Source organism: Hipposideros armiger, unplaced genomic scaffold, assembly GCF_001890085.2.
Source record: "Hipposideros armiger isolate ML-2016 unplaced genomic scaffold, ASM189008v1 scaffold_677, whole genome shotgun sequence".
In the NCBI taxonomy this organism is placed as follows: Eukaryota; Metazoa; Chordata; class Mammalia; order Chiroptera; family Hipposideridae; genus Hipposideros; species Hipposideros armiger.
Genome location: NW_017732027.1, coordinates 586,111 through 597,954, shown reverse-complemented (window position 1 = coordinate 597,954; position 11,844 = coordinate 586,111). Strand labels below are relative to the sequence as shown.

Genomic DNA, 11,844 nt, shown 5'->3' with positions numbered 1-11,844 from the left:
CCGGCCCCGGTCCCACAGGCCATGGAAGCACAGAAAATCTGAAGCAGAGCCTGGAGCCACCTCATTCCCGGGGTGCCAGGGGAGCTGGGATTGCTGGAGTTCTGGGGTTGGTCCCCTAGCACGGGAAGCGGGAAAATCCTGGCGAGCCCCCAGCACCTCACCCACTGCTCTCTCTTTGGCCAAGCACAGCTGGAAGAGGCCTCCTCCCGAGACACAGAGCAGAGTGGGGGAGGCGAGGGAGGCTCTGAGAGCCGGGGCCCGAGCACAGCCGGGTGTCGCGGGGTCACAGGTGTCGCGGGGTCACAGCACGCTTCGCACTCTGCACTCTGCTTGTTGTCTTACATCCCAGAGCGGCCACTTCCCTTTGCGTTAACCATCCTCAGAAGCACGCTTTACGCGGCTACATATCACCTACTCGGTGTGGGTGTTAGACTCTTAATCCCACACCCCCCACGTTAACAAGGCAGTGACGGACGTCCTGGGCAAGGATGCTTGGGACATCTGCCATGGTTTCTTTAGGATGTGTCCTGTAAGAGGAGTGTCAGGGTCAACGACTTTGAGCACTTCTAAGACTTGACACAGTGCCACCTTGCTTTCTGGAAAGGTCCCATTGGCGTATAGGCAGGAGCCTGTCCCAGGGCACCTTTGTCACCATTGAGCACTATCTTTGAGAGAATATTTGCCACGAGGTACCTCCTGCAGCCGGTTCCTGCTGTTGGATGACTGTCCTCTGGGGTCACAAGGAGAAGGCCAGCATGTCACCTGAGCCTCCTGTGGGTCAAGACTCAGACAGTCCTCAGCGAGCCGGGTGTGCTTAGGGAGGTGGGGACGTTAAAATGTGGCTCAGGGTTAAGGTCCCACTGAGTTGCCTCCCTGTGTGAGGCCTTGCCCTGTGCTCAGGCGGGATTTCTATCCCCTGCTTTGTGTCCGCCTGGTACGATGGTGACAGGAGGGAGAGTCTGGTCCACGTGGGGCAGGACCCAGCTGTGACTGAGCGGGCCCCTGACCCAGCCCCCGGCAGGGGCTCTGTGAACTGTGACGTGTGGACGGAGCCCTGCCACCTTACCGGTGGGACACAGGGGGGTCTCTCAGGTGCACCATTTGGGGCCCACCCACTTCCTGCGCATTCTGAAACATGTTCACCATCATCATATTTTATAGAGAAACCAGAGGCTCTGAGAGGGGAGGGACTGGCCCCCATCCCATACTAGCGGCTGTCTCCATCACCCCAGAGTTAGTCCAAAGGGCACCCCCCCCCCATGTCCCGTGGCTGCAGGAGGTTGAGATTCCTCACAGGGTCTCTGAACTAGATGTCCCTGGCTGCTTGTGCTGGAAGAACCGCCATGGGAGTGGAGGAGGCCGGGCTTTGAGCCGGAGGGTGTCAGAGCTTGGGTGCACCCACGAGAGGCCGTCAACACACACCCCCTCCAAGTTGCAGCCACGGCTACGTGAGCCTCAGTTTCAGGCTTCTGGGCGTCTTCACTCTCTGGGGTGTGGTGATTTCTCTTCCTACGTGGCTGGTGGTGAACTGAGGCTCTGAGGAGGGGAAGGCCTGTCCACAGCCACTGTGGAGCCAGGGCCCCAAGCCCACGTGTGACAAGGAGGGGCGTGTAAGAAGCACTGTTTACCGGTCTTCTCACAGATGTACAGCATGGGTACACATCCTAGGTGCACAGCTGGAGGGATTTTCACACACAACTCTCGAGTCACCCACCAGGTCAAGAGGCAGGAGGTGATCAGTACCAGGGGCCCCTTGTGCCTGTCCCGGTGAAGCCACCACACTCCAACATCTAATGCCATAAGCATCTCTTAAATAGGATGACAGCAATATGCAAAATGACCAGTTATGCCTGCCACCATCGCCACCATCGCCGCCATCGCCACCACCCCTACACTCTCGTCGTGTGAAGCCATGGGAAGCAGGCCTGGGGGGGGGCCCCTGTCGGGGGAGCAGGGCCAGCCCCGTGCCGCCAACCCTGTTGTCAGGAGGGGCGCCCCCTTTCCCTCCTCACCCGTGATGGCCCCCTCAGCATCTCCTCCACTGCAGCAGGCGGGGCTCCCCTGGCCCCAGGGTCCCTGTGACTGGACACAGCTGTTGACCTGGATTGGATTCCCCGCGGCTGCTGAAATAAATTACCACACACTGGGGCTTAACGCGACAGAAACTTCTTCTGGGGCCTCAAGTCGTGTCAAGATGTCAGCAGGGCCCGATCTCTCTGAAAACTCGAGGGGAGGCCCGTCCTGCCTCTTCCAGCTCCTGGTGGCCCCAGGAGTCCTTGACTTGTGGCCACATGACCCCAGTCTCTCCTCCGTCCTCACCCCTTCTGTCACCTCTGTGTCTTCTGCCTCTCTGATTAGCACCAGTCATTAGTTTCGGGGACCACCTGGACAGCCCAGGATGATGTCAGCTCCACATCCTTAACTCATCACGCCTGCAAAGGCCCCCGTTTCCCAATAAGGTCACACTGTGAGGTTCCGGGTGGACATGAGTTTGGGGGATTCTATTACCTGTCCCCAGGGTCTTCCCAGCCTCCTGGAGGTCAGCGCTGGATTTCAGCCTGGCTAACAGGTAAGTGATACTTGCCATTAGTGTCCTGACCCCGAGTCGCAGTGCCGTTTTGTCACCCCCGGCACTCATGCACCAGTCACATAAACAAACCATTAAAGAAATAAGCAAAGCGCCAAGACAGACACAGGTGATGAGGGGGCACCCGTGACACATAGCAGCTCCTGATGCACCCTGTCCAGGCTCCAGCTCCGGCCTGCTGCCCTGCGACACTGACCACCCCCAGGGTAACCACGGACACGCCACCTTGGGTGTGGGTTGAGGGGGAGCCGGCAGCTGCAGGTGGGGTCTGGCTCTGCCCTTCCCAGCCCACTTCGTCTTTCTGGGGCTGAACCACAGAAGGGGCTGCCATCCTGTGGTCCCTGCATGTACTTTGTCCTGAAAATGCCACGGCCCCGACTGCCCGCCCAGCACATGCACGGTGGTCCAGAGCAGGAACTTGAAAACATGCATTTGTCAGACACGCAGCCTGTCAACTTCTCTGGAGCAAGAAATCCAACAGGTAGTCGCTTGGCCCATCGGTGGAAATTATACACGACAATAAGTCATGGGGGAAAAAAAATAATAATGGCTCACAGAGGGGTTTCTGAGAAAAGAACATTGTCTCCAGTGCAGAAATTCCCCAAATCTTCTCCATGTGGGTTCAAAGCCCTTTCCCGATCTCACGGGACACACCTGCTGCCTGTCCCAGGGCGGCTGAGACCCTCTGCAAGTGACCCAGCCCTAGGGTGCCCCCACCTGCTGCCTGGCGCTGTGCTTGGGAGGTTATCCCTCCCAGAACCTCCTTCACACACGTGGTTCCCAGCGCTTTGGATACACATGTTGCAAATACCTTCTGCAAGCTTGTGGCTTGTCTTTTTACCTAGTCAGAGGTGTCTTTCTTGCACAGCAGTTTGTAATTTTAATGTAGCCAGACTCAATCTTTCCCTCTTGTGCTATTTGTGTCCTGTTGGAAAGTCCTTCCCCACTGGGGCTTATGAAAACACTTTCACTGTCTTAGAAGTTCCCATCATTTCTGCTTTCCAGACTTTGGTTTTTCATCTGACAGGAACTGGTCTTTGAGGAGGTTGGGAGGTAGGGACACCTGTTCACACAGGGTCACAGAGCGTTCCCTCATTAGGGGCTAAGGACCCCAGCTAGCTTCTCACTGCCATCTGCTCGCTGGGCGGCAAGTGTCCACACGTTGGCTAAGTCAATCCGAGGCTGCCTGTAATTTATTTCTCCCTGTCCCAACGCTGTTACCGAACTCAGGTTCGGTGCCGCTTGCCTGAAGAGCCCAAAACACTAGAGTGACAAGGGCTGGTGAGGAGAAAACTGTCCTTTATTCTAGATGCCGGCAGCTAGGGAAGATGGCAGACTCATGTCTGAAAAACCACCTTCCCGGAGCCAAAATGAACAAGAGGTTTTATAGGCAGGTAAATGGGAAAGAACAAAGGAGAGCAGCCTCAGGGCTAATAGGTGAGAATCTGTCTCCTGGGATCTTCTGAGGCCTCTTGCCTGTCTCAGTGTTACCTTAAATCTTACTGCCCATCGCCATCTGTGAAAGACTGCTAGGGAGTTGTGATACTGGGTCCTGCAGCCCGGGCGCCTGAGGTTTCTTTTTTTTTTTTAAAAAACGATTTTTTTATTGGTGAATTGGGAACAGACAAGTTGCTGTCCTTTTGTTCTTCAGTCTAGTTGTGGAGGACGTTGCTTCACTGGCCCAAGCTGGCACCATCATTGCGCTCTTCCCGGGTGAGGCAGATCAGTCGCTGGCTTCTGGACGGCCACTCACGGCGGCTGCTGGCCACTCATGCTGGCTGCTGGCTACTCACGGTAGCCCATGGCAACCCACCGCATCAGGGGCTGCAGCCTACGCCGTCGCCGGCGACTCACGGCAGCCCAGCTCCAGGTTGAGCTGTTGTTCAGCATCTTAGCTGTGGAGGGCAGTGTCACTGGCCCTCATATGTGGGATCCGAACCGGGGCCCTCTGGCGTCCCAAGCCAGCTGTTAACCAACGCGCCATTCGGCCGGCCCTGAGGTTTCTTAAAGAAGCTGCTCTTTTCAGGTGAGGATGTTGTAAATTAACAAAGCATGGGTCGACTTGACAGAGTTCTCCAGTGAATTAGTGGGAGGAGAAACAGAGGAAACACCTGAATATCAGGATGGATCCAACTGCAAACTAGCTAAGTTTCGTTACATTATTGATCACCCAATTTCACCCTTACAATGCTACCCTATATTCACGAAATAACTTTATGATAAACCATCACCTGATATGGCCTTTCCTACCCATGAATTTGGTTAGATTTATTCCTAGATGTCTTGTATGTTTTTCTTGCTATTCTTAGTTGTGTGAGTTTCAAAGCTGCATTTCTCACCTCCTCCCTGCTGGTCTGTAGGAACGGGGCTAACTTTTGTTCACTGTTTCCCAAGCGAACTTGGCTTCTTTTTTATCCTAAAAGTTGCCTGAGCCTCTCTGGGGGTTTTCTATATAAACAATCCTATCATCTGTGAATGATGTCCATTTGTATCTTGAACAATCCTTAGTCTTTTTCCTCTGTTTGCTGTGTTTTCTGGGACCTCCAATGTGACATTGACTGGAAGTGGTGGTAAAAGCAGGGTGCCTCATCCTTGAACTTCCATGGGTTACTTCTTAGGTTCCTCCGTTAAATATGGTAGAAAACCCTTACCAGGCTGAGGTGGGCTGTCCTCACTGCTAAGAGTAACATCACATACAGGGGGGGAGTGATAGAACGAGGAACGCTTTTCCTGAATCTGCTGGGATGGTTCTGGGGGCTCCTTTGACCTGCCTGCTTCAGGGGTTGTCTGGAGATTAAGGTGAGGCATAAAATGCCTGCGGAAGTTCCCAGGTGAGTAGCTGAGCTTGCGTCGGTCAGGCCTCTTTCCAGGCAGGGCTGTCGCTCCAGGGACCAGGCAGAGGTGATGACATGAGGGTCTCTCTTCCTTGGCCACCCCAACCTAGGCAGGACCCACAGGGCAGTCCTGGAAAGCAGACGTGGTCTGGTTGGGCTGAGGTCAGGGTCCGGCCAACCTCCCACTCAGCTTGAGGATCCAGACCGTGTCAGGAACAGGCGTGTCTGCTTGAGTTGGACCGAGAAGCCAGAAGTGTGTGGAGTCATGGCTGTGCTCCCCGGGGCTCTCCCGGCCGGCCGGCAGACCAGCCTGCCGGCCCCTGGCAGCCCAAAAAGCCTGGGTAGGGCTGGCTCAGGGCAGGGGCCGCTCTTACAGGTCATGTGGGGGTGCAAGGTGAGGAGAGCTGCGTCTCCCAGTCCTGGTCAGGGAACCCCTGATGCCTTTGTCCAGGGCAGGCGGGGCCTGTTCCAGAGCCTGAGACACCAGGTCAGAGCTGTACCTCCCTCCTTCCCTCAGATTTCTCTGGAAACCCAGCCCTGCCCTCCCCTCCAGCCTCACAGCCCCCAAAATTGATAGGTCCCCAGAGAGGTTTCCCTCACCCTGCAGACAGGCCGTCATAGAGCAGAGCCCACCCTGTTTTTTCTGGGTGGGGTGCCCGTTTTCCGGAGACACCCCCGGCTCTGCATTCCGTCTTCCCAGCGTGCTGCGTGCCCAGCCCAAAGGCAGGGGCTGTGAAATGCTGTGTGGGTTCTGGCTGGGCAGTGAGGGCTGGCCTTGTGAGCACAGCAGCTGGCAGAAAACGGCCATGCTTGCGCTGAGATGGCTACCCCTGCGGACAGTGATGCCTCAGAGCCCTGGGTCTGCCTGGGGCAGGAAGAACGCCCTCTGCTCAGTGCAGGAGGGCGTGAAGCCCAGGCTGCCTGGGGACCCACAGCTGTGAGGGAGGGTGGCTGAGAGCCTGCGGCCCCACACCTGGCCCACCCTCACTCCCTCCCTAACTTCTGTGAGTTAAACCTCAAGACTGCCCACTTGGACTCCTGGAGCTTGGCGAGCATGGGCAGGTGAGGATGGAGGCCTGTAGGGAAGGGTCCCCAGGTGTGGGTAGGTAGGCAGGTGAGGACCGAGGCCTGTGGGGGAGGAGGGGAGGACGTGGGTGCTTCAAGGAGGGGCTCCAGGTACACCTGGGCCTAAGCCTTGGTATTTATCTGTGCTGCATAACAAATTATCGCAAACTCAGCTGCTGAAAACCACACCTACTCATTATCTCGGTTCCTGTGGGTCGGGAGTCTGGGCCAGGTTTTCTGCTTAGTCTCAACAGACTGTAATCAAGGGGTTCGCTGGGCTGGCAGAAGTCGGTTCCTGTGGTTGCAGGACTGAGGTTCCTGTGGTCGTGAGGGCTGCCTGCCCGACGGCTCAGCTCCTAGAGGTGCCCTCAGAGCCCTGCCACAGGAAGGTCACATTATGGCTATTTGCTTCTTCAAGGCTGTGGAAGCTGTGCCGCTCCACACATGGCTGTCCTCCCTTCCTCCCCAATAGGCCTCCATCCGCACCTGCTCACACCTGGGGACCCTCCCCCACAGGCCTGCAGGGAAGGCTGGACCCGCTTTTAAAGGGCTCACCTGATTAGGCCAGGCCCACCCAGGATGATCTCTCATTTGACTAACTCAACATCAGTGGATTAGAGGCCTTCATTACATCCACGAAGTCGCTTCACCTTTGCCCCACCGTGTAACCTAATTGTGGGAGTGAAACCCCATCATATTCATAGTTTCACCCGCACTCGAGGGGAGGGGATTATAAGAGCCATTTTAGAGTTCTGCCTTCATCTGGTCAAAGCACACCATCATGGTTCTCATTCATATTTTCACACCAACCCTGGTGAGCTTAATAAGCCCTGGGGGGAAATGCTAGATGTTAATCTGAACAGTGGGGCAAGGAGAATTGCCCCCTTTTACAGATGAGAAAACTGAGGCACACAGAGGGCGGGGGCCCTGGCACATGAAGGATGCCTTCCGCTCCAGGTCACACTGGTCAAAGAGAAGCACAGTCTGGGCTTGGACCTGGGTCCTGCCCCTGGACTTGCAGGCCCCCACCCTGCTGTCAGCAGACAGGTCCTACCAGCTGCACAGTCTGACCGACAACCCCCATGCCCAGGCCGGGCACTGACCCCCAGGGAAGCATAGCTGACGGCCACCAAGCTTGCCCAACACAGCTGGGGTCCCAGTTGGTGCAGACCCAAATCTGAGGGGCTCCTTAATGTCCCCAGCACACTCTTGGGGTTCCACAGACACCCCTCTCCGTTCATGTGGGAGCCCCTCTGTGGCCTGCTTGAACCCCTCTGCTGATGGGACGCTCATTCCTCCTGTCTCTGAAGAGCTCTGCCTGGGGGAGCTCAGCTTAGCGCCGAGGCACATGCCACACCCACCTGCTTGCACTCTCACCGGTGATGGGAGGCGACGGCGCTGCTGTGACTCCATGGTGGTGAGGATGACAATAGCTGCTGTGCATCCTTGGGACAGTCACAATCCCTCTCTGAGCCTTAATTTCTTCATCCAAATCTGAGGCTAACCTGGACTTGGGTCAGCATTTGCACCTTGGGTGAAGCCAGAGCTGAGAAAGGAGGGTGGAGATAGCTGTGTTGGGGTGGAGCGCTGGCACCTCGCAGTCAGGTGAGGCTGTGTGACCCTGGACAGGTTGCTTTCCTTCTCTGTTTGGGGTGGTGGGTGAGAGAGTCTCTAGGGATCCCCAGCAAGGAGTGTGATTTCATACCCAGCCCCAGGGGCTCCTCCAGGAAGGGTCATTTGTCCCCTTAGTCCCCATATGGCTCAGCCCTGCACTTGGCCCTCAGTAGTTAATGGAGCTTGCACACAGTAGGTGCACAGTGAGTCTATGGGAAAGTGACTTGAATAACCCAGTGGAGACACCAGCACCTCCTTCTAAAAGTGGACCGAGGCCTCTGGGCTGTGTGCCCATTGGTGGGTAGGGCTGAGGGCCTACTGTGTTACGGGCACATGACCATCTCACTCCCACTCTGCTGAAAGAGGGCCTTGGAGGCTTGCTGCCAGGGGCCCTGGCCTCCGAAGGGGCAGAGCTGGACTGGGCTGCCGGCCTGGGGCCCGAGCCAGCCAAGCATTGGCCTCTACCTGCCTGCTTCAGGCCTCGGCCACAAACGAGGGGCTGGCTGCCAGCTTCTGTGCACCCACTCAGTGCCCAGCACACAGTTTCTCTTCTCAGAATCTTGAGGTAGAGTTTCTCTTTGGAGACAGATGAAGAAGAGACTGAGGGTCTAAGAGGTTAAGCGACTTGACCAGAGTGACTCAACCTCTGGTTCAGTGTTCTGCAGCCTGTGGGTACTGGCGCTCCTCCTGTAGTAATAAGTATTGTTAATAGGAAACAGGTAACTATTGGCCCAGGACCTGGCCCTGAGCTGACCTGCTGCCCGAGTCTTCACTTCAACCCGATACAGGGTCTATCGGCCTCATTTTAATTGTGGCCAAATGGGCTCAGAAATAAACCCTCCATATCCCACAGCCTGTAAGTGGGGGGTTGGGATCTGAGACCCGGAGTTGGACGGCCAAGCCTCCCCTCTAGACCTCCATATCTGCTGCCTGAGAGCAACGGGGTCCCAGGGGGCCAGTGTCCTCAGTGGGACCCTGGGCAGGAGGGAGGGGGGGACAACGGCTTGTGGAAGGACAGGAAGGCACGGATGCCAAGGTCCCCATTGTCCATTCTTGAGGCAGGTGGTGGGCATAAGTAACCCACCAGCATTGGCCCCACTGGTCCTAGAGGCTGCAGGGCCAGGCCTGGGGCGCTGCCCGGCCGGTGAATGACCTCTGAGATGTGTGTCCTCGGGGTTATTGAGACGGGCACGTCCTGCTGCTCCGGCGCGAGTCATTGGGCCTTCATGTTTTCAATTACAATGTGGCCTCCTGCCCACTTTCAGACCCAGCCACAGAGAAGGCAGTTTGAGGTCAAGGTTAGAAAGTTTGTCAGCAGCTCTGCAGGGACCAGTTTTTCCTCAGGAGGCAAGGGTTCTGGAAAAGCTCTCTGCTGCCCCCTGGTGGGAGAGGCCTAAGGGGGCTGCAGGCCGCTTTGAAGCAGCGACAGGTTCTGGGGCTGCAGGTACCCCAGAACCAGAGGAAGGAAGGATGGGCGGAGCTCCCCTGTCCTCCTCTGCGGAGGCCTCCGGGCCCTGCCACCTGTCCTGGGCTCAGAACCAAACCCAGGGCTGAATCAGGCTCCGCACCACCGGCAAGTCCCTCTCCAGGCCTGTGCCCCCTTCTGTTAAATGAGGTGCTTGGTGGGGAGGGGATGAGAAGTGACCGTTTCACGGGCACAGGTCTCCGGGGTGACGGCAACGTTTTGGAACTAAACAGGTGGTGGTTGCCTAACACATTGAATGACAAAAATGCCACTGAATTGGTCACTTTAAATGTTTTATTTTATGTTATGTGAATTTCACCTCATTAATACAATAAAGAAAAAGGCGCTTGGAATAGTGCTGGTGGGTGAGAACCACCTGGACGCCATGGCCTCCCTGAGCCTCGGTTTCCCTGCCTGTAAATCAGGGAGCGGGTTTCAACGAGGAATGCCTGGGCTCCTTCCTGGCCCTTGGCTGGTCGCTGCCGGAGTGGGGGCAGAGGAGCAGGCGGGGAGGGCTCGGGTAGGCGGCCCAGAGGAGCCTCTAAATACACTCACAGGGCAGCGGACTCCACTATCCCTCCAGGCAGGCTGGCAGGGCGATGTGCTTCCTGTGCTGAGCTCTGGAGCTCTGCCCCTCCCTGCCTGCTGTGTGACGGTGGGTAAGGCACCTAACCTCTCTGTGCTTCTGTTTCTTCAGCTGTAAACAGGGATGATAACAGTCCAAACCTCGCAGGGCGGTTTGAAGATTAAAGGCAGAGTATCGTGCTGTTCACTCAGCGGGGGCTGTGGGAAGGGAAATGACACCCAGGGAATTCCACAACCGTCTCCCGTGGACAGACACAAAACTGGGGTTTGAGGGGAGTGACTGGCAGGGGACCTGGCCTGGGTTTGTTGGACTCACAGCCTTCCTGCTCATCCCTGAGGACAGGGTACAGCAGCAGGGTGGCCCCCAGGATGGGGCCTGCCCCCCCAGGGGCCCGACAGGGAAGAGGGTGCGTAGACTCGAGGAGGGTACTGCAGAAACCTTTATTGCTACTTGGCCCCTCCTTTCGTGCCTCTGTTGCCAGGAAAGTGAGCCACCAGGACCCACTTGCTGGGGGCCGGGCCCTCAGGACAGGTGGCCGGGGACCAGCCAGGGTGCCCGCCCCCAGCACCGCTGAGGGGCCAGGTTGACTCTGCGGATGCTGAGCTCGGAGGCGAAGGCCCTGGCCTTCTGATAGAAGAAGAGGGACTTCTCGCGGTCCAGCAGGAAGTTGTGGTAGATGGTAGCCAGGCGCGTGTAGATTTTCATCTGTGCCTTCTTGTTACCCAGGTCCACGGCCGCCGCCAGTGCCAGCTGGTAGTACCCGGCTGCATCAAATGGGTCCTGATGGGGAGACGCGGCCTTTAACCCAGACTCCACATTACGTGACCCTGGGAGGGGAGGTTGGCATGCGGAGCCTGTCTCCCCAAAAACTGCCCCATGCCTGCCATCCACCATCTCCGCCCTACACAGGTTACCCCACCTGTGGCCTGTGGCGGGCGGGATGCCCTGGCAGCTAGCGACAGAGGCCCCTGTGGATTCAGCCCCTGGGTATTTTCCTGGGAGGAGCCCACCTGCTCCAGAGGGGCTGCCTGAAAGTGGACCTTGGCTCATGTCCGGGGTCGGACCCGGAAGTCTGCATGGGTCTGGACAGGCGTTTCAGCCACCCTGGGTCCTTCTGTGCTCTGGACCCTGCTGTGGTTCCCCCTTCCCGCCCTGGAGCCAGGGCTTCGAACCCCGTAGTCCATGCCCCCCGCTCCTCCTGCCGGACGCCTCTTCCCCGCGCAGCCCTGGGGCCTCCCGCCCTCCCGGGGGACCTCTGTGGCTTTCCTCGGGCCGAGGTGGGGTCTGACTGCTATTCCAAGAGCCAACTGCAGAACCCACCCAGCCCAGGGCCACCACGGCTTGTCTCTCTCTAACCCCACGTCCACACTGATGCCAGCATGTCTGGAACCCTCCATGGCCCAGACCCAGCGCACAGCCCCTCACAACATTCCCTAAACGTATGACAGGGCATGACACCGCCGGACACCCGCTCCCATTTCAGACGCATCTTTGCCTCAAACCCAACACCCCAGGTCAGGATGCCCCTCCCCCCGCCCTGACTCCTGTCCCCTACCCCAGCCTCTCCTCAGGTCCCTCCCCTGATACCCCGGTGGCCAGAGGGAACCCCTCTAAAACCCAAACCTGGCCTGTCCTTTCCCTGCTTACGATGGCTCTCCAGGACAGAGGACAAAGTCCGAATCACCAGCCCTGG

At 57.5% G+C, this 11,844-nt stretch overlaps 1 protein-coding gene across 6 annotated transcripts in view; it reads right to left on the bottom strand.

Moving 5' to 3' along the window:
* Positions 1 to 9,849: 9,849 nt before the first annotated feature.
* Positions 9,850 to 11,844, bottom strand: part of SH3TC1 (SH3 domain and tetratricopeptide repeats 1) — a 46,510-nt gene continuing 44,515 nt past the window's right edge. For all 6 annotated transcript variants that reach the window (XM_019626448.1, XM_019626446.1, XM_019626447.1 and 3 more), the window contains one exon: positions 9,850 to 10,931. In XM_019626448.1, coding sequence (XP_019481993.1) covers positions 10,674 to 10,931 — 258 coding nt within the window. In that variant the 3' untranslated portion in view covers positions 9,850 to 10,673. The remainder of the gene's footprint in view (positions 10,932 to 11,844) is intronic.